This window comes from Gadus macrocephalus, chromosome 4 (assembly GCF_031168955.1).
Source record: "Gadus macrocephalus chromosome 4, ASM3116895v1".
Lineage (NCBI taxonomy): Eukaryota > Metazoa > Chordata > Actinopteri > Gadiformes > Gadidae > Gadus > Gadus macrocephalus.
The window spans coordinates 30,077,615-30,100,707 of record NC_082385.1 but is presented as its reverse complement, the minus strand read 5'-3'; the positions used below and the strand labels follow the sequence as shown (position 1 = coordinate 30,100,707).

At 43.1% G+C, this 23,093-nt stretch overlaps 2 protein-coding genes and 1 long non-coding RNA gene across 3 annotated transcripts in view; 1 reads left to right on the top strand and 2 right to left on the bottom strand.

Annotated features, from left to right (window-relative positions):
* LOC132455191 (NACHT, LRR and PYD domains-containing protein 3-like) overlaps positions 1 to 23,093 on the bottom strand; it is a 381,632-nt gene that overhangs the window by 94,390 nt on the left and 264,149 nt on the right. The window lies entirely within an intron of this gene.
* Positions 1,791 to 3,754, top strand: LOC132455323 (uncharacterized). Its single transcript, XR_009525188.1, has 2 exons — positions 1,791 to 2,419; positions 2,712 to 3,754. It is a non-coding gene; the product is annotated as an uncharacterized LOC132455323 (long non-coding RNA).
* The window catches only part of LOC132455216 (E3 ubiquitin-protein ligase TRIM39-like), a 50,586-nt gene continuing 46,178 nt past the window's right edge, over positions 18,686 to 23,093 (bottom strand). The window contains exon 3 of the mRNA XM_060049041.1: positions 18,686 to 19,318. Within this exon, the coding sequence (XP_059905024.1) occupies positions 19,272 to 19,318 (47 nt within the window). The 3' untranslated portion in view covers positions 18,686 to 19,271. The remainder of the gene's footprint in view (positions 19,319 to 23,093) is intronic.

Genomic DNA, 23,093 nt, shown 5'->3' with positions numbered 1-23,093 from the left:
GGAAGCAAATCTATAGCTGGTCATTATTGATAAAGGCCTCCAAAATCGACAGCTAATTACTACCCCGAAACATATTCAAATATGATCATGTGTGGCACTGTTGCAATCGCCTCGATACGTAGATGTCAAAGGACACCTTGTTTCCCCCGTTACGCCACCGGGAAGATATTTTCATACGTTCTAGAAGTCTGAATACCTGTCTGAATACCTTCCCCAAAAGATGTGAATCCAATTTGAATGGCCCATTACATTGTATGGGCCAACGTTCCCTATAAGAATGTTGTTCACCTATTGTTTCATCGAATGTTGACCGAATGTTGACGAATGTTGACCTAAGGCCAAGTCAATTTGTAATACAATGGGTGGATATTGGACATGTCTGCAAGTTTGTAAGACATGGCTCTAAATAGTTTACACAACAAAGAAGTCGATTGGCCTGGTCACAAAACCAGATTTACTGGCTCCAGTGGGAACTTGAATACAAATTAACTTAACCTCTCTCAGTTAAGAGGGGAGGGATTTGTTTTTAAGATACAGGGAGAATGAATACAGTTCCTTCTAATGTTATGATTATATAAACAAGGTTAATATAATTTGTATGTGATTGTATATTTATAGTTATGATTGATATTTCCACGACAGTGTCCTATTCTCGAATAGATGTATATTGAGTGTGTGTGTGTGTGTGTGTGTGTGTGTGTGTGTGTGTGTGTGTGTGTGTGTGTGTGTGTGTGTGTGTGTGTGTGTGTGTGTGTGTGTGTGTGTGTGTGTGCCTGGCCCCGGTCTGGGAGGGCCAGGTCCTCGTCAGGGGGGCTCCGGTTGATGTATGGGGTGGCAGGGGACTTGTTGTGGCTCGGCTCCCGTCACCCAAAGCATTGTGCGGGGGAGCTGGGCCCTGGACCACAAGGGTCACTGTAAAACAGACAGACAGAAAGAAAGAGAAAAGGCTGAAACAATCACCAGAAAACGAAATTAATGAAAGAAAGGCCTAAAACAATCACCAGAAAACGAAATAAATGAAGGAAAGCTCTAAAACAATCATCAGAAAATGAATTAAATGGAAGAAATGAGATAGAATAGGCTAAAAACTATAAAACAAAATAGCCGAAAACAAGGAAAATAGCAGTCCGCTCACTGTAAAACTCGAAAAGCGCAATCCCTGGTATTATATTTTCTTTTTTAGACTACCAGGGATTGACATCTTCCAGAGGAGGCTAACTTTGTGAGTTTGAGTCCGAGACGGTGCGCCATGTCGGACTGAGTGTTGCGGCGAGTCGGTGTGCGCCTGGATGAATCCAAAAACTGTCTGGAAGTCTTCCCGAGCTCCAGAGCAGCGGGACAACGTGGCGTCTGAGGCCGAAACGGGTGCCCCCTAATCGGACTGAGTATCACGGTTGGTCGCCAACGGTCTGGAAGTCTTCCCGGAGCTCCAGAGCAGCGGGACAACGTCGCGTCTGAGGCCGAAACGGGTGCCCTAATCGGACTGAGTATCACGGTTGGTCGTCAACGGTCTGGAAGTCTTCCCGGAGCTCCAGAGCAGCGGGACAACGTCGCGTCTGAGGCCGAAACGGGTGCCCTAATCGGACTGAGTATCACGGTTGGTCGCCAACGGTCTGGAAGTCTCCCCAGGGCTCCAGAGCAACGTTTTTGCCTTTTTTTAATTCACAAAAAACACTTTTTTTTACTTTTTCCAAGATTGGCTTTTTCTCCACATTTGATTCATCATTTAAATCACACATTCCCCAAGGTCTGGAAAAGATAATAATTGTGTCTGTACATAAATGGTTTTGCATAATTTCTTCGAGTGAAACCAGCCCAAGCCCTTACCCAAAAGATGTGAACCAATTTGAATGGCCCATTGACAATTTCTAAAGCAGCACATGAATAAAGGTGGGGCTTCACTGCACTGGGGCTCTGTTAACCAATGAGCAAAGACTTTTTGCATCATAAATACTGGACTGATTTTGAAAGAATTCACTCTCCGAAATTTCTGAAGCAAGAAGGTTCCTGCTACTTCCCACAGAAATCTACCAGCAGAAATCTACTGAACTTCCGAAGAGCATATTTCTTGGCCATCCATTGAATCAAAAGTAATTCTAATTGCTACCTTCTACTTCTAAAGCGCTGTTATTCCTTGGCAATAGCCTTTAAAAGCAATTTTAATTGCTATTTCTGATCAAGAAGGGTTTTCTCTTCAAAAAGCCTTTTTAATTTGCTATATTTGATTTGACCATTCTGCCTAGAGAACTAAAGCTAACATTCTTAATTTGCTCAATTTGATTTGACCATTCTGCCTAGAGAGCTAAAGCTTACATTCTTAAAGGTTATTGTTCTAATTTGTCTTTCTTCTGAACAGCCATAATTCTTCCAGGGATTCATCTTCACTCACTGTCTCATCTTAAGAAATGGCTGGGGAAAAGTAAGTAATATTTAATGCCTCTGTTTATTTATATATATATATATATATATATATATATATATATATATATATATATATATATATATATATATATATATATATATATATAGTGTAATTGCTCATGAAGTATTACTGTCGTGGAAATATCAATCATAACTATAAATATACAATCACATACAAATATTTCGCTGTCCGACGTGTCCGTGAGAGAACTTTCTCTTCATCAATTACCATGTTTTAAATGTTTTGTTGTGATGACTTCTGAATGAACGTATTTCTTTTCTTTTACCAGGAAATCTGCAGCTGCACATAGACACTATCTACTCTGTCCAGTTTGTTTGAGGACCCAAGAGTCTCTATCCTGTCACCTGCGCAGAGTCTGCATGAAGGATAAGACACCACCACATATCCTAGAGGTGGTTGAAAAGGCCAAGAAAGATGTGTGTGACCTCCTGAAGAATCGACGGGCTTTTAGTTATGCAGTCCTGAAGCAAATCGTCTCATCACCAAATCCACTCGAAGGATTGATTGAGGAGCTGAAATACAATCACTTGTTTGTGACAGGAGTCCCTCCTCCTCTGCCCATTGGTAATCCAAGGTTGGTCACCGAAACCCTTTCTGAATGCCCTGGGGAGGCACCCGGAGAATATAATCAAAATAATTAAATATGTACACTCAACCCAGCGCGTTGCAAATTAGATGGGGCAATATTCTGGCTCAAGTAATAATTGCACTGTCTAATCATCTTCTTCCAGTTACTGATGGCGTCATCGCCCTACTTGAACCAGATGCCCTCACCAACCTCCATACAATTGTAACAATTCAAAAGATGCAACAGGATGCTTTGAGATCCATATTTTGGAACACAAGTTAAAGGTGTTTTTTTTTTTTGTGGTTTCAGGAAATAAAATAATCCTCATAATAAGTAGATTGTCTTTATTAGAACACGGGCTGTGGTGGGACAAGTTATTTTGTTGAACAGTTTACTCAAAGGGTTTTACTTCAGTGAACAATGCAGACGATTATGCTGAGCATGTGCATGTAGAGAAGAACAGCATCTGGTTAAAAGCAGTACCAGGGTCTTTTCTGCCTTGCATTCTTAAAATGAGTTTCTTGACTTGCAGTAGTTACAGGTCCGTGGTTAGTCAGCTACTCTGATCATGGGAAAGCCACAACGTTGAAGTGACTGTACTACAGAGCGGGTGGGATGCACGGGGCGGATCATTCTGCACATGCGTTAATTGCGATAAAAAGTAAAAAAATAAACTTAAAGCATGCCCCCGGTGCGTTTGACAGTTAACATGGGGGCTGAGAAGGTGGTCTAAATAAATGATAGATTGCGCTGAAAAGCGATAGCGCTCGTGAAGAAAATTATCAGGAAAATAAAGTATAGGCTATCCAACCGGGGTCTTCCTCACGGAGATTCCTTCTGAGGATCGCAGCCTCTACGTCCACAGGCTCTCGTAGAAAAGAACATGCCATTTCTAACACTTCCTTCTGTCAGAGAGCTGCCTTCAGCCTTATAGACAACAAACTCAGAGTAGGTCTAACCACCTCCCGAGCAGGTTAGACCCACGGCGTATGTTGCCGCAGCAACTAACTCTCGGTTGCGCTGAACCTGCTACCTGAAACGGAAAACCCAGAGTTTCCACTAACTCAGAGCGAACTAACTCGGGGTTGCCACAAAACCAGCTACCTGAAACAGGGCACTGAGCTCCAGAAGGTGGGGGTGTTTGTTGATTATGATGAAGGTCTGAGGCCTGAGGGGTGTTCCACGAACGGAGGTTTAACAAACACTGAGTTAACGCTGAACTCTAGGTTGATTGACCCTGTGCCGACCAACCCAGAGTTTTCGGTTCCACAGCAGCGGTTATGCATTAGTTCAATCAACTCGGGGTTGGTTAACACAGGGTTGTGCGCGTCCACGCCAAACTTAAAAAGACGTGATGTATGGATCATGGAAACCCTGATCGATACGGCGAAACGGGCCACTTATTTCAATGAAATGGAACTCCAGGTTCTCCTGGAGAGCTATGACGAGGAGAAGGACATTATCACAAGAAAAGGGAACGCTAAAACCTCTGGAACCCGGAGAACCAAAGCCTGGCAGCGGATCGCTGACCGCGTAAATGCGTTAGTTACACGTCAAAAGCATGATCCTTAATATTTGAGCCATGAATATATAAATATCCCAGTTAAGCATTCTTAAAGAACCTACCACATAACCCCTTTCTTCTAAAACAATATGTACTCCGATTGCTTCCAAGCGGTCAGAGGATCAAGTATAAAAATGAAGTATAAAAAACATACAAACTGGTAAGCTTTTCCCACCATCGTATTGGTATAAATTTTAATAAGCCATTTTTTTAAGCCAATCGTGAAAAGGCCGACAGTCGGCAGACTGGATCTGGCCCTCAAATTGTCTTGACCCCGGTGGAGGAGCTGTTAATAAACATAAATTCAGGGCACCCTGGCATGGAGGGGGTAGCCTACCTGGGGGTACCTATCACCTCAGAGAGTCATGGGCCATACCCCACACTGGTTGAATGTAGGTTTTTGTGTTTTCTTGTATTTTAGATTTTTTTTGCCTTCGAAGTAACACATGCAAACCGTGTGCTTGCCACAGCGCATACTATTCCAAATGTTTCTTTTTTTGGTAACTGGGTAGAAAACCTAAAAGTGACAATTCATCAACTTCACAGATCAAGATGGATCAGTGCTTGTAATGAAGCCGCCGGCTACGATCGAACATTCTCCAGTGGATGCAAGTCCGTTAGGACTATTTTATACTTTATGTTGTAAATGCCTCTCGGCATAGTACTCAGACAATATTGCTCTTTGTATGATAGGAGGCCGATACAAATCTTGGATGGGTCATCTGAAACGACTGTGATGTGCTCAGCATCTCCAGCATTATAGCCTAGATAAAACTACCATTTGAAAAAAACGGAGGGCTACGCAAATAGTCTGGAGTGAACTGAGGCCAGGTCCTCGATTGGTAGTGTTGGCTATGCAAGGCTATTTAAATATATTAAAGATTTGCGCGAGAATCTATATCTCTCCACTCCAGCAAAAAGTCATCCAATATGCCAAGATGTCGAGCCGTGGTCTTATCAATCGCTCCCGGTGGATTGCACGTATAATTTGCGCTCTGATATCAGCAGTTCTCTCATCAAAAGGGCATGCCATTGTGAACACATGAAATCTGCGGTGAACGCCGGTTGAAATACCCAAAACCGGGTTATGTTTCAAACTTAACCTGCGCAAAACCTGGTCCGACCAGGTTTGATTCAGAGCATATGTTGCTTTAGCAACTAACATACCGTGATCCTTTTGGAATGGAAAACCTAGGGTTACAGCAAACCCTGGGTTAACTTTCCCGGTTATGTGATAAAACCGGCTTTGTGGAACACCCCACTGGTTCAGGTAGCTGGTTTAACATACTCTGAGTTTAATCCTGCGCTCTGAGTTGGTTGACTCAGAGTTCAGGGTTGAAAAGCAACTCTGGGTTTTCGGTTTCAGAACAGTGCCCTATACCACGAAGCTCGCTGAACATACCCAGGCTTTCTTCGGAAAACCTGGCTCGACAGACCCGCAACTCGCAATCAGAGTTAAATGGTACCACGAAGCTCACTTTAGATTCAATTAGTAGAACCAGGTTTTCCGCTTTAGGTTCAGTGCGCGTTCACGTGAAAGGGGCGTTTTTTGCGTCATTTTTCTCACCTTTACGATAGATCAAGCAGTCTATACGAGTATAAGTGAAAAGATTCTGCATATTGTCTGTAAAATAACTATGCCAAATGCAGAATTGTTCGCCATTAATCCAAATAGAATGATGATGATTTAAAAATGCATAAGCAACGTCCATCCTGCCTTATTCTATCATTTAGGGAATTCACTTTAAATACACCCTATTTAAGAAATGTATCGCATGTTTTCGACCGCTGAGAGGTAGCGACTGTAGCGTAGTGGATTAGTATAAGACCCGAACGCCAGCGACCGGGGTTCAAATTTGCCGGTCTATCATCATGCATTTCACCCCCATAGATGTGGTGCGATTGTGGTGAGACGCAGGGGCAGAGCCCTTTGTAATGATCAGGGCCGTCACAGCCAATGGCTTGCGTCTCCACCTTATTTATTCTGAGGTAGCTTTTTGTGTCGGGAGGTGCCACAATTTGTCTCCTCGTTATTTCCTGCTACGCCCCTCCAGGCAACTTGCTACCGGTATGTACGCGTGCTTTCCCTATGGACGCTCTGGCTGATTTGTTTGGCATGGTGATTTACTTTTTCACACTGGTCGCTTTGCAGCGCTTGTGCCTGTTGCTTGCTGGTGCCTGCTGGTGCCCTGCCTTGGTTGGTGATGCGTGCAGGTTGTTGATCGCGTAACAGTCTCGGTGTGGATTCCAACCGAATGCTAACATTCAGCTGTGAGCCGCTGGCTTAAGTAGGAAGTTGCCAACTTCCTGGTAGGTATCCCTTATTTTATATCGCTATTGTTTTTAGAATTATGTTTAGCACTAACGGGGTGACCTGTATGCCTTCTAGGTACTGCCGATTGTGTCGTTGCCGACTGCTGTTTTTGCCACCCGTTGTTTACCACCAAAGCTGCCCAACTGTCCTGGGCTAGCCTGGAGGATAGCGGCGAAGACGCTAACGACCACTCTTTGAACGTGATCTGTCTGTTGACTTGTCCTTGTGTGTTTCCATCTGCCCGTGTCGCAACTAGTGTGTGTCGGTGTGTGTGTGTGTGTGTAGAGTGTTGGCGAGTGCGTGCGTGTTTGTCCTGGGGAAGTGTTTGGTTTAATTTGGGGGATTTTGTTTATAGCTTATCACGCATGTTTAAGATCCTTTTTGGCCTGGTTCGTGTGTTTGTTATATTTTGTTTTCTTACTGATTTCCTTTTTGTGAATTACATTTTGTGTAGTTGGGTTTATTGTTTTGTTTGGTCGCTTGTATCTACCCTCATCTCTCTTTTGTTCCTTCGTTTCCAGGCGCTGAGTGCCCACCGCAGGGAGGCAACTAGATCCTTTAGGTGGTGGTGCCCCCTTCCCGAGTGTGGTTTCACGTGTGTCCTCTTGGAATTTCTCTTTTATCATTTTGATGCTGTGTGTATGTGCGAGCACGAGTGACTGGTTGGTGTTTATGTGTCTCCCCCCTCCGTCTCCTGGTATCTTGCCCCCCCTGCTGGTAAGCCTCAGCCCTAACCATCCTGTCTATCCCCTACATACCAATTGATTTCATTTATCCTGTTTGTTACATGTGGAACACATGTTTTAGTTAATAAAAACAACCTATTTTTGGAACTTCGTCTCTGGTGCCGTCAGTCAACGAACGTGTGTGCTATATAATTGTTTGGATTTAATTGATTAGTATATCCCTGGGTGCAATCCCTAGGGTGGCGTTGTCGTTAGCTTGTTTCTCCCCTTAATGCCACACCATCATGGCCTTGAAAATATGGGTTCAAGTTCGAAATAAGCACAAAAACATAATTCCATAAGCTTTAGTGAATAAGTATTCCATATGCATGAGAATTAGAACTTTTAATGCTTCACATAAATTTGCATCACTTGGGAGTCGAACCCCCCGCGCAGAAATTCAAGACTGACGCGCTACCTCCACTCTAGCTCACTGTCACGGAGACACAATGCGCAACAGTAATCATTGTCTACATAAGGTCCAAAAGGACGATCAAATAACGAACACCCTCTGATGAGAATCTGTATCTCTCATGAAGAACCCCAATTTCGTTGTTTGCACAATGACAATAAAGTCTGAAATCTGAATATCGTCAGACAATGCCAAGGGATCGGTTCTGTCCCGTAAAACCCTCTGTCTCCGGAGAGACGCCTGTACGAGAAGTGCGCCGGGGTCCACGGGAACACCCACAAATGGTGACGCCATTGTCAGAGGAGGGGCTAGGAAGCTGCGCACGCCGATTTAAGTAGCCGATCTCCGGCTAGACTAAGCCGAAAAACTGCTCCCGACCAGGTTTGGTTGCGAGCATAAGTCACCATGGTGATACAGCGACGCTAAAAGAGATCGACTTTCGTGGTACAACTAACCCAGGCTTGGAGCTCAACATACCTCGCTAACCCTCTAAGCGAGCTTCGTGGTACAGGGCCCAGGTGATCAGCGTTGGGTTAATCAACTCTGAGTATGTTCACTCTGGGTTGAGGGCGTGCCTGTTGACTATAAAGAGCCATCATCAATGGATCTCTGATAACATGATCAAACATGGAACAAAAGCGTAGATCCACTTACTTTTCCCCCACGGAATTGGAAATTCTAATGAACGCGTATGCCGAACAGTTACCCATTTTAACAAAAAAAAGCGATTCCGCCGCGGCAGCGAGAGCGCGAGAAAGAGCTTGGCAGTAAATAGCTGAACAAGTCAATGCATCAGTAAAATAAATTAGTAAAATAAAATAAAATAAGAGGAAAGTTTAATATCTTCCACTTATTCAATATGTAAATTGTGTGTGTGTGTGTGTGTGTGTGTGTGTGTGTGTGTGTGTGTGTGTGTGTGTGTGTGTGTGTGTGTGTGTGTGTGTGTGTGTGTGTGTCAATTTACGCAACCCCGAGTTGCCCCACGAGGACTTGGCAGCAAATGAAGATGAAGTACAAAAATATAGTTTAAACAGGTAAACTAATGTTTAATTGAAATCAAATCAATTGTGCTGTTTTGCCTGCTCTACCTAATTTAACAGATATTCAACATGTGATGGGCCTATATTTAAGCAGTAAATGTAAGTAGTACATTTTTCCAGCCACCCCAACACTGCCAATATTGAATAGGATTTAGATATATTAGAAGGCTACACCTAGGCAAAATGCATTATATATATATATATATATATATATATATATATATATATGTCTTCAAAATAGCGCTTACTGAATATTAACATTTTCCTCCATGTTAGCAAATCGAAAAAAAGCAGAGGCCCGGCAGACTGGAGGGGGTCCACCTCTACAGCCCTCAGAGGCTGAGGAGATGGCCCTCAGCCAACAGAGTATGCGTCCTGTGGATGAGGGCATCACTGGGGGGAGCTCCTCTGATCTCCCCACCCCCCAGGATAGAAGTGCCTTTATAAGAGGTTGGTTATTCAAAATAATTAAATATGTACACGCAACCCAGCGCGTTGCAAATTAGATGGGGCAATATTCTGGCTCAAGTAATAATTGCACTGTCTAATCATCTGATGGCGTCATCGCCCTACTTGAACCAGATGCCCTCACCAACTTCCATGCAATTGTAACAATTCAAAAGATGCAAAAGGATGCTTTGGAGATCCAAATTTTGGAACATAAGTTAAAGGTGGGGGAGGTGCAAACTGGGATACTGTCCCCTGCTCTTAAAACATACCCAATATAAATTACTTAATTTTTTTTGTGCTTTCAGGAAATTAAGGAATCCTCATAATAAGTAGATTGTCTTTATTCAGGGTAGCCGCGGGGTCTTAAAAGTCTAAAAAATGTCTTAAATTTCATGTTCCTAAATTAAGGCCTTAAAAAGTCTTAAATTGCGCTACCCAAGTCTTAATTTTTTAAAGATGGTCTTACATTTCCTACTAGGATATGTTTTCGTAGTCAACCGGACTGTAACACAAGGAGAAAATAGGGGGCGTTTTGCGTATCGGGGTTTTGCGTAACGTCAGAGAACGTCTCATTTATTGGAGTATGCGTGAACAATACTTTGGGTTTTCGCGCCGGCAATCTCGACAAACATAATCAGTCGAGAGGAGACGCCACATCATGGGGAAGCAGGGCTCTCAAGTCTCACGCATTCGGCGTGAGACACGCAATTCGACCCATGCACACGCTCACACGCCACACTTCGTATTTCTCACGCAGAGAAATTACCAGGATAGCACCCACCAACTTGCGCCACTATTTAACAGTGGAACAGGTAGGAATCAAATGGGTTCCCCTTACGAAGGGTGACCAGACGTCCTCTTTTGCCCAGACATGCCCTCTTTTTGAGACACTTATAAAAATAAAAAAAATAAAAATGTGTCCGGGCGGAATTTCAAAATCGTCCGGGATTTTATTAAAGCCTCATACATGTTCACATTGAATTTGCGTTGCGTTTCTCTGGGTCGGTCACAAACAAGCTACGCCCTCCCCACCTCAGTTCTGTTTGCTTTGCATTGCTGGAAGTGAGTAGGGGGAGTGGTTAAGTAGAGCCTTCAGATTGGACGGTTTGACTTCAGAGTTACCGTCATGTTTTGTATATATTTTTTTTTGCCATTATTGTTTTATAGGGACAAACATTAACAAATTTCTCCTACAGGGGATTGATAAAGTTCTATCTATTGAACAGAAAGAAACACTTGGTCATACTTTACACACTTTACCACAGCATTGGCCTACTGAATGCCACAGATATATTTTAAGCATTGGACTGAATGCCACATAAATATATAATTATGTTTTTGCACGTTTGCAACGTTTAAAAGTTCAGGGAAAAGAACACCTCCACTGGTGTTGCTTAGGCCAATATCCTTTTGAGGCAGTGTTGTTTCCGAATATTAGTGTTAAGGGCCAATAATGCTTACCATCATACATTAGTCACCATGTCTGTGGACGGGTTAGGGTTAGGGTTCGGGCTGGCTCCATACATTACGAAGGAGTTAGTAAAAGAGGTCAACGAGGCAAGTGAAATGGTCATTCATTGAAATGGTTGAGGAAATTTGAATGCTGAGAAACTACAGCAATTTGAAAAGAGTTTGTTTGTTTATATTTTATATTGTGTTGAAAGTTTGATATTTAAACCAAAAATACAGCTACACTTTCACACCATCACTTTGTGTATTGTTTTTTTAATCTTTTTTTATCATTTCTGGGTACATGGTCTTAAGAGACATCAGGCCTCTAGACTTTGAGTTAGGCCCTCAGTTTTGCTCTTTGATTGGTGAGTGCACACTTATCCTTTGGCACATTCATTAATGTATTGACATGAATGTTTCATATGTTCCAAAAGAACATGAATAACATATGCACGACCGTGTTTTACGACTGCTTAATGGGTGCGATGTAGGTCTTAATTTTCATTGAAGTGGTCTTAAAAATGTCTAAAAAAAGTCTTAAATTTGGTTTGATCAAACCTGGGGAAACCCTGTTATTAGAACACGGGCTGTGGTGGGACAAGTTATTTTGTTGAACAGTTTACTCAAAGGGTTTTACTTCAGTGAACAATGCAGACGATTATGCTGAGCATGTGCATGTAGAGAAGAACAGCATCTGGTTAAAAGCAGTACCAGGGTCTTTTCTGCCTTGCATTCTTAAAATTAGTTTCTTGACTTGCAGTAGTTACAGGTCCGTGGTTAGTCAGCTACTCTGATCATGGGAAAGCCACAACGTTGAAGTGACTGTACTACAGAGCGGGTGGGATGCACGGGGCGGATCATTCTGCACATGCGTTAATTGCGATAAAAAATAAAAACTTAAACTTAAAGCATGCCCCCGGTGCGTTTGACAGTTAACATGGGGGCTGAGAAGGTGGTCTAAATAAATGATAGATTGCGCTGAAAAACGATAGCGCTCGTGAAGAATATTATCAGGAAAATAAAGTATATCCAGCCGGCGTCTTAATAATCGTTCCTCACGGAGATTCCCTCTGAGGATCGCAGCCTCTACGTCCGCAGGCTCTCGTAGAAAAGGACATGGCATTTCTAACACTTCCTTCTGTCGGAGAGCTGCCTTCAGCCTTATGGACAACAAACTCAGAGTAGGTCTAACCACCTCCCGAGCAGAGCCCTGTTTCAGGTAGCTGGTTTTGAGGCAACCCCGAGTTTGTTCGCTCTGAGTTAGTGGAAACTCTGGGTTTTCCGTTTCAGGTAGCAGGTTCAGCGCAACCGAGAGTTAGTTGCTGCGGCCAGGGCCGGCGCTGGCCGTTTCGGAGCCCTAGGCGACTCGAAATCAACTTGCGCCCTGGACCAACACAGTCTCACTCCGAGAACGTCAAATACCGACTGTGGGCAAAGGCCCTTTAGCGTCGGTGACTGACGGGAAAGGTACCCTTTTTATTCGGTCGGTGACGGTAAAGGTACCCTTCGGCGTCTTCTGCATACGGAATGGGGGGTGCCTCACTACGTCTCTAATAGACGATGTGAGCATCTTTCCTATTGGATAGTTTTTTAGGATAATTCTTCTGTGAAAATGGCGGACATACTTTTTATCCTGGGTGGAAAATATGATATTTTAGAATAGTTACACCATTAAAAGTGTTTATGTAAACATTTTTAGCGAGAAATGTGCATTTTACTTTCATAATCGTCGTTCGGCGAATGTGAAGGATGTTTGGTTTGATAGATATGACGAAGAATATTTCATCGGGCGATAATGGCCGGCGTACAGGCATCCCGGGCTCACGAAAATAGGTGACACTGTCACGTTATTTAATCTATTGAAACGTGATCAGGTACACGTATTTTCTAAATGTTCGTGTCAAAAAGCAAAATTTTCAAACTCATGCATATCAATTGGAAGTATTTGTCGTGATTTGTCACTAAGCACGACTTCCATCTAAGGTTCTGTCCGGGAGCTTTCTCCCTATTGTCCCTTAAGGAGCTCCGTACAGAACATTTATTGTTAAAAATTGTCTGTGATAACTAAGAATATGACAGCTTTTCCAGTCTCACCAATATGCGCACAGATCGCACGGTTTGACACTTTCAAGATGCGTGCAGTAGCCTACATACGCCAAATGACCATTTCGTGTGCATACGATACGCAAAACCCAGCATTAACTACTGTGGAGGGCGGATACGTCCATTTCGCGTGCATATGATACGAAAAACCCAGCATTAACTGAATGGGAGATGCAATATTTTAGGACAGATTCACCATTTAACGTGTTTCTAATGACATTTCTAGCGAGAAATGTACTTTTCCCTTGAATAATCCTCAGTCAGTGAATGTGTATGATCTTTATTAATCTTTATTATCTGAATGGGAAATGCAGCTCACGTGTTTCCTGCTTTTGTGTTATTAAACCGTTACTTTATGTAACTTTTAATGATATCATCTTGTTAGAAACACGTACGTTTTCGTGAACACTGGATTACGTCGCATTTCAACATAAAATAGCGTGTTATACACACACACACGCACACACACACACACACACACACACACACACACACACACACACACACACACACACACACACACACACACACACACACACACACACTGCATTTCGCTGCCAAATAAATAAATACTAAGGCAGAATAAAGAATAAATTAATTCATTATCATTCAACTTCAACATGCGTTATTACAGTATAGTGGTGGAGGGATGACGTGTGTTGGCCAACCCGGAAGTGAGCGTCGCCCTGGGTTCCCTTGACAAAAAGCCAACAGGTTTTTCCATTTGATTTTGGATTATTGCAGAAAAATTAGCATCTTTGAAGCACCTCCTCAAAAACTGAAAATAAATAAAAATAACTGTGCTCCAAAGAAAGAAATGTAAACCAATGCATTCCGAATGGGAGTGTTTCTCAGATTTTTCCATGCTACACAGAACGAAATGTAAACCCATGCAAATAAAGACTTCATGGTCATAATCATTTAAATATCATTAATCTCCTGAGGGTGGTATTCTATTTTTTTCAACGGGGCTGAATCCAGTCACTTGACCGTCATGGTTGCTATGGTGGTTGCTATCCACCAGCCCCTCTAATCCTTACATGGCTCTAAAAACCACGCGGCAAATGAGCTGCCGTAATTTGTGTTGTTTTTGTCGTAAACTAGTGTCCGATGGTTAAAAAATAGACGGATATTCCAAGGTATCCTTAAAAGGCAGTTTAGACTTCTTCTATAACCTATTTTTGAAAGCAAAACACCAAGCTCATTGATTTAACGAGGCAGGGTTATTTGTTTTATTTATTAAATAAATATTTATGAGAGGTCATTCCTTCTCCTGAGTTTTCTTCCTATTTATGTCTAGTGTACAACCCTACTGTCCACAAGCATCACCCCCCCCTCCCCATATGGATTTGGAGAATTGTTGCCACGTCCCAGTGGTGGAGGTATCATATATATGAAAGAGGGCATTCAATTATACTACAATGATCAATTAGGAGGCCGAAGCCCTAAAGGAAGTGATGCAATAGGTGACTGGGTCGACGACATTTAAGTAAGCTTTACTTTGAGGTCTCTTATATATCAAAGGGGGTCTCAAAGGACGCATACGCTTCAACCTGTGGCTCCGGTCCTACAGGAAATGACTCAGCAAGTGCTCCATCTCGTTGCACCTGCACCCAGCGGCTCGCTTGCAAGATTTTGGCCTGAAGTTATTCCCAGACCTACACCGTAGCCATCCAACCTGCATATCTGAGAATCAGGCCTCTCTTTAATAATGACAAAATGTATGAGAGAAATACACATTAACTTTTGACTCATAAGCGGCGTGGTGCCGGCTCCTTTTGACCTTTTGACCCCAGACTTCTGGGGGAATAGCTGAATCAATTCATTAGTCAATCAAAAGCATGAAAATATCTTCCCGGTGACGTAAGAGGGAGAACAAGGTGTCCTTCAACATCTACGCTTCCAGGCGATTGCAACGGTGCCACACATGAGCATATTCGAACATGTTTAATGGTAGTAATTAGCTGTCGAAATTGGAGGCCTTAATCAATAATGAGCAGCTATTGATTTGCTTCCCGATAGAAATTTGTGACAAATGACATGTTATTTAGCCTCTACACGTTGAGTTGAGTCCAATGACACCAAGCATGACACTCTAGAAAATGGTAACATGTATTTTACATGGTACACCTAGGTCTAGGACATGATCTCGGTGTAGCAAGAGGGCGAGCTTGATCTCATTGGACTCAGCTTAACGTGTAGATGCTAAATAATATGTAATTTGTCAAAAATCTCCATCGGGAAGCAAATCTATAGCTGGTCATTATTGATAAAGGCCTCCAAAATCGACAGCTAATTACTACCCCGAAACATATTCAAATATGATCATGTGTGGCACTGTTGCAATCGCCTCGAAACGTAGATGTCAAAGGACACCTTGTTTGCCCCGTTACGTAACCGGGAAGATATTTTCATACTTCTAATGAATTGATTCATATTTTAAGGTTCTCGGAGTGATACTTTAAGCGGCTGCAGCAGAAGTGTTGAGACGAAAGATGATATCAAGACATTTATAGAATATTCACATTCACATTATGATTCTTCGTCATAACATCCGACCAAACATCCTTTACAGTCACCAAGCGAGGATTATGAAAGTCCAGGCCCCCCCTTCCGGCACTCAAGGTCCGACTGGGCCAAGTTTAGGGCAGGAAGGGCCCCCCATTCCGGCCCTCGGGGTCCGACCGGGCCAAGTTTCGGTGCGGGGGTCCCAGTTAGGCCTTAGAATAAGGTATTCAAATTTCAGGGCGGTAGGACCTTCCTATCTCAAAAACTGTTTTTCCACCACATTCTGAACCATTAGGTCTTGCAGGTAACACTTCTGAGGGGCTTTGACACGAACATTTAGAAAATACGTGTACCTGATCACGTTTCAATAGATTAAATAACGTGACAGTGTCACCTATTTTCGTGAGCCCGGGATGCCTGTACGCCGGCCATTATCGCCCGATGAAATATTCTTCGTCATATCTATCAAACCAAACATCCTTCACATTCGCCGAACGACGATTATGAAAGTAAAATGCACATTTCTCGCTAAAAATGTTTACATAAACACTTTTAATGGTGTAACTATTCTAAAATATCATATTTTCCACCCAGGATAAAAAGTATGTCCGCCATTTTCACAGAAGAATATCCTAAAAAACTATCCAATAGGAAAGATGCTCACATCGTCTATTAGAGACGTAGTGAGGCACCCCCCATTCCGTATGCAGAAGACGCCGAAGGGTACCTTTACCGTCACCGACCGAATAAAAAGGGTACCTTTCCCGTCAGTCACCGACGCTAAAGGGCCTTTGCCAACAGTCGGTATTTGACGTTCTCGGAGTGAGACTGTGTTGCCTGGACAGGTCTTGCGAGCGGGGGGGGGGGGTGCTACGTACGCTGACGGTTTCGGGCCGCCCTGACAATTGCTCCCCCGCCCCTTCGCTTCTCCGTTCGCGTCGTATATTTTAATTGATATATTTTTTAATTAAGGGCGCCACCAGAGGGCGCCCCCAACGCATTTGTCGCCCTAGGCGGTCGCCTAGCTCGCCTATGCCGATCGCCGGCCCTGGCTGCGGCAACATACGCCGTGGGTCTAACCTGCTCGGGAGGTGGTTAGACCTACTCTGAGTTTGTTGTCTATAAGGCTGAAGGCAGCTCTCCGACAGAAGGAAGTGTTAGAAATGGCATGTCCTTTTCTACGAGAGCCTGTGGACGTAGAGGTTGCGATCCTCAGAAGGAATCTCCGCGAGGAACGATTATTAAGACCCCGGTTGGATATAATTTATTTTCCTGATAATTTTCTTCCCGAGCGCTTTTGTTTTTCAGCGCAATCTATCATTTATTTAGACCACCTTCTCAGCCCCCATGTTAACTGTCAAACGCACCGGGGGCATGCTTTAAGTTTAAGTTTTGTTTTTTTATCGCAATTAACGCATGTGCAGAATGATCCGCCCCGTGCATCCCACCCGCTCTGTACTACAGTCACTTCAACGTTGTGGCTTTCCCATGATCAGAGTAGCTGACTAACCACGGACCTATAACTGCTGCAAGTCAAGAAACTCATTTTAAGAATGCAAGGCAGAAAAGACCCTGGTACTGCTTTTAACCAGATGCTGTTCTTCTCTACATGCACATGCTCAGCATAATCGTCTGCATTGTTCATTGAAATAAAACCCTTTGAGTAAACTGTTCAACAAAATAACTTGTCCCACCACAGCCCGTGTTCTAATAAAGACAATCTACTTATTATGAGGATTCCTTTATTTCCTGAAAGCACCAAAAAAATTAAGTAATTTATATTGGGTATGTTTTTAGAGCAGGGAACATTATCCCAGTTTGCACCTCACCCACCTTTAACTTATGTTCCAAAATTTGGATCTCCAAAGCATCCTTTGGCATCTTTTGAATTGTTACAATTGCATGGAGGTTGGTGAGGGCATCTGGTTCATCAGTAACTGGAAGAAGATGATTAGACAGTGCAATTATTACTTGAGTCCGAATATTGCCCCATCTAATTTGCAACGCGCTGGGTTGCGTGTACATATTTAATTATTTTGAATAACCAACCTCTTATACTGTAAAGGCACTTCTATCCTGGGGGGTGAGGGGGATCAGAGGAGCTCCCCCCAGGGATGCCCTCAGCCACAGGACGCATACTCTGTTGGATGAGGGCCATCTCCTCAGCCTCTGTGAGGGCTGCAGGTGGTGGACCCCCTCCAGTCTGCCGGGCCTCTGCATTTTTTTGATTTGCTAACATGGAGGAAAATGTTACCCTAATATTCAGTAAGCGCTATTTTGAAGACACATATATATTAATGCATTTTGCCTAGGTGTAGCCTTCTAATATATCTAAATCCTATTAAATATTGGCAGTGTTGGGGTGGCTGGGAAATGTACTAGGCCTACTTACATTTACTGCTTAAATATAGTATACGTAAGGAATAATCACCGAGAGGCCGGGCAATAAACAGTTTGATATGCCCGGCTCGTGGACGGCTTACCGGTAACCTTCCGCGAGCCGGGCATATCAAACTGTTTATTGCCCTGCCTTGAGGTGATTATTCCGTTTATTCTACTTCGCGCCGGCCAACATAATAAAACAATTCATATACTTTAATAATTAGCCTTTTTCTTATTCGTATTGCATGCTTATTAAATGTATGCTCTGTTTAAGTTCATCTCCCTCGAAAAGTAGTTCCGTTTAGAACTACGGAGAATAACGTTAGCTCAACTGTAGGTAACGCGTTTCTATAGCAACCACACAAGGTTGCAACTGATCACTAGTTTAACAACGTAGTTGTTACATTCGTATCAAGTCAGCTTTAATGACGATCGATCAAACATCCACTCCTTGGTTTATTTTTACAACGGACCTCATGTTTGAAATGTAGCCTATGTGATAGAAAACGATACAAGCGGCGTATTGATCTACTGTGCTCAGTCAGCAGCAAGTAGAACCGACAAGTCAGCGGGCAATATGGCGGATTAATGCACCCCTCCCAGCCAATCAGAATCGAGCATTCTTAGATGAAGTAGAATAAAAATATATAATACATGTTGAACATAGCTGTTAAATTAGGTAGAGCAGGCAAAACAGCACAATTGATTTGATTTCAATTAAACATTAGTTTACCTGTTTAAACTATATTTTTGTACTTCATTTGCTGCCAAGTCCTCGTGGGGCAACTCGGGGTTGCGTAAATTGACACACACACACACACACACACACACACACACACACACACACACACACACACACACACACACACACACACACACACACACACACACACACACACACACACACACACACACACACACACACACACACACACACACACACACACACAATTTACATATTGAATAAGTGGAAGATATTAAACTTTCCTCTTATTTTATTTTATTTTACTAATTTATTTGACTCACGCATTGACTTGTTCAGCTATTTCCTGCCAAGCTCGGCATACACGTTCATTAGAATTTTCAATTCCGTGGGGGAAAAGTAAGTGGATCTACGCTTTTGGTCCATGTTTGATCATGTTATCAGAGATCCATTGATGATGGCTCTTCATAGTCAACAGGCACGCCCTCAACCCAGAGTGAACATACTCAGAGTTGATTAACCCAACGCTGATCACCTGTTCTGAAACCGAAAACCCAGAGTTGCTTTTCAACCCTGAACTCTGAGTCAACCAACTCAGAGCGCAGGATTAAACTCGGAGTATGTTAAACCAGCTACCTGAACCAGGCCTCAGCTCTCAGAGGGAGACGGACACCAGGGTTATCTCCAAATACCAAGTAGTAGTAGTAGTTAAGAAACCAGTATCCTGTCTCAGGGGATAATCTGATATCACCTTTTCTGTTGATGGACTCTCTGGCCACTCCTAAACACCATTGAGTATTGTCTTTAACCTGGACCTCAAAGTAAAATCTCCCTGAGGAGAAGCTCTGCCTCGTGAGGACATATGTACCATTTGTAAATCTCTTAGGGTTGTCTGGGAGTTTTCCAAGTTGTCTGGGAGGATTCCCGCCATCATGTACTTGTTTCCCATCCTCAGACAGGATGAGCCAGTGATGAGCTGTATCAGGATCCAGAGTCACATCTACTTCATACTGCTGGACCAACTTCAGTTCGAGAGGCTCAGACCAGGAAGTGTTGCCACAGGACATTCCTAGACACAGACGACAAATGTATGTATTGAGCAATCCCATTATTCCAAGGGCGGGTGTGTTGACGTATATCATATGCGTCGAGAGCAGCGAAGAGCTGTAGTTCACAAAGCGGCCTCACATAAAACCTAAAATTATCAAACTTCTTCACGAACATTTTTAGTTTTCTTTCTTTGAAAAATTATCATTTAAATCCACAAACAACATATGTGTAATCCAGGGCATATAAAGACTGGGACCAGAAAATAATTATTTTCTCTCCATTGACACCCATTCATATTTTTCGATCTCATAGGTCCCATGAGCCCTACCGGAAGAGGCGTGACTTCGCCACTCTATAGTTCAAAAACATGCCGCGCTGCCGTGTTCTTCAATGGGACTGCCAGCAGCGATTGCAATATTGAATGGTAAATATAAATTAAAAAACACAAGTACTTTTCTGACCATTGTTGCACATTTGTAAACGTCAGTTTTACATTTGGAGTGGTAGGGTGACGACTGCAAGCTACTTAGATACGTTTTTAAGTTTGAGGTAAAGCTTCACGTTCGTGTAAGCATGGTTAGCACTAGGCTACTGACTTTAGTGGCTTAACCTTACTACATCTGTTCTGAAATTTAAGACGATTCAAGATGTTCATTTTAGTGCAACTGGACTATTACATTTTCTTGATTTTGCTTGTAATTCCGATTCACGTACCCGTGGTCAGAGAGCGATTCGGAAAGCAGAGTAGCAACAGTCCATTTAGCATTTAGTTTCCAGGCAACTTCTTCTGATGAGGCAGGAGCTGACCACACAACCATGCTACTTTTAAGACTAAGCCGAACACAAAGTATCACATATATTAAAGAATAACAAATGAAAGTATTTTTTTATTAAACAATGGGTCAGACAACAAGAATATGTGTGTGTGTGTGTGTGTGTGTCCAACTTAAAACAACAAAGTGAAGGAACAGGGATGAATATTGTATATATAAGTGTTAACAAGAGAGGAATACGGTGAGGGAAGGAGACAATTAAAAAAGCAATACAAGTAAAATGGACCACTGGTTATGAAACCCTGCAGCAAATGCAGATTCCACTGCCTAACATCTGCACGCTGCAAATAAATAGGCGATGGTAAAGCTGGACCCAGTGTTTGAGATGCCAGATATATCAGGCTGAGGTTTGTGGAACCAAAAACAAGTGGGAACAAGGACTAAGAACAACGAAGCAAACATACAGTAAGTGAACAAGAACAGCAAAGTAGAGCCAGGGGGTATCAATAAATAAAACAATGTTAGTCATGTGTGCAATAAGAACAACAAATGTGTAAACAGGTGTGCGTGTATGTCTAACTTGTAAAACAAGAACAAAGTGAAGGAACAGGGAGGAATATTCTAAGTTATTAATTAAAAAAAGAAAATACTCCACAAACATCAGGCTGAGGTTAATGCCCTGTTTACACCTACCCGATAGTGGGCCCCGATGGTGCCCGATGGCTAAATCAGCAGCTATCGTTATAACATCGGCAAATAGCGTGGTTGCATCGGGAAACACCGTTACTCTTCCCGGGAACATCGTTAGACGACGGGAAGAAACGGGAAGAAATGCTCAATGATCCGGCAACAACGGGCAACATCGGCAAAGAACGAACATGTTTGTTAATTTTCGGTCTATCGGGGTAGAATCGGTTACCAGGTGTTGCTATGGGCTAATCGGCTATAATCGGGAATAGAACGGGAGTACAACGTAAGACATCGCAAATCGTTCGGGAGTTTTCCTGGGCACATCGGCTATATTCGTTAATCTTCCGCGCTTTATCGTGTTTTATCTTCTTTATATCGGCAACCTCAACACACGAAAGACCCTCGAGAACCCTAGACAAATAACGATTGTGAGTGACCAGATTGTGTTAAGGAAGACCCTCAATCTGCCACTTGGGTATAAATAGGGGGTGATGGATGGATGTCCTACTTTTATAATTACAGAGTACTTCGCCCATTTAGAACCGGCGTTCTATTATTATAAAATCGCTATTGTAATATAAATAAATATATAAATAAATATCAGTCTAAACCAGTCTCCCCTTTGCCTTCTCCCGAAATGACGCCAAATGACGCCAAACGCGTCATTTGACGTGTTTGGCGTCATTCGAAATGACGTCAAATGACGCCAAACGCACTTCGGGTGTCTTCCCTGGCATACATCGTTATGTTATCGTTATAACATCGGGTATGTGTAAATGCTACCCCGATAAATTGACCCGATCATACATTTTTAGCCCGATGTCACCCGAATCACCCCGACTTCCACATCGGTGGTCCATCGGCCATTAGCGGGATGGTGTAAACGGGGCATTAGGATAGTAAAGTGCATCAGGTCGAAAGGAAGGACAACAATCGCAGCAGTCGCCACCACCAACAGCCGTCGCCAGCACAAGCCGCCACCACTAGCAGCAGAAGGCGACACCACCATCCTTCGCCACCACCAGCCAGCTCAAGCAGCCATCGCCTCAAGCAGCAGCGACCTGCAGCAGCAGTGTTATCCGGCACCAGCCAGCTCAAGCCACCAGCAGCAGCATCCACCTTCAGCAGCATTCACCTTCAGCAGCATCCACCATCAGCCTCATACACATAACCGCTATGTCAGTGACACAATTAGGCCTAGGCATTTTTTATTCTACAAATTCATACTATAGCTGTGAGAATTGTTCGGAAAAATCCCCTCCATAGTCGCCCTGGAGTCACAGGGCGACAGTCTCCTGCAAGAATCAGGGAACCCTATTGTAGGACATCCTGTCCAGAAATTAAACATTTAGAAGAATACGTGACACTTTGCTTTGATAGTTATATACCTCTGATTGGAGATTGATTGTCGGCAGCTCCTCCAAACTAATGTTTGTACCTTCAACTAAAAATGACAATTCATTTACAACAATTTGATTAGCAAGACAATTATTGATGTCCATTGCCAATACATGAATACATACTCATTACAAAGGCCTTTGATGTCGAGGCAGTGGGGTCAGAGGACACCCCCCCCCCTTCCACTCCTACCATCATCGGCCGACCTTCGTTATAGGCGAGAGCCAGCTCCTCCTAGTGGTGAAGGGCGGTGGAGTGGTCCTCCTCCCAGTCGTATTATTGGTTTTCTTTTTATTTGCTGCAGGTAATCAACATGTGACTAAAGGTTGGAGCCTAGGCCATTGCAAATCATAGGCTAGATTCACCTGCAATTATTCAAATGGATGCTTACAACTTACCACATTGAATATTATTTTAATATTTATTTTTGACTTGTCCCCATGTTCGTAGGAGCGTGCTGGCACCACATCTATGGGGGTAAAGGGCATGATGATCCATGATATTTTTTTTAGACAATA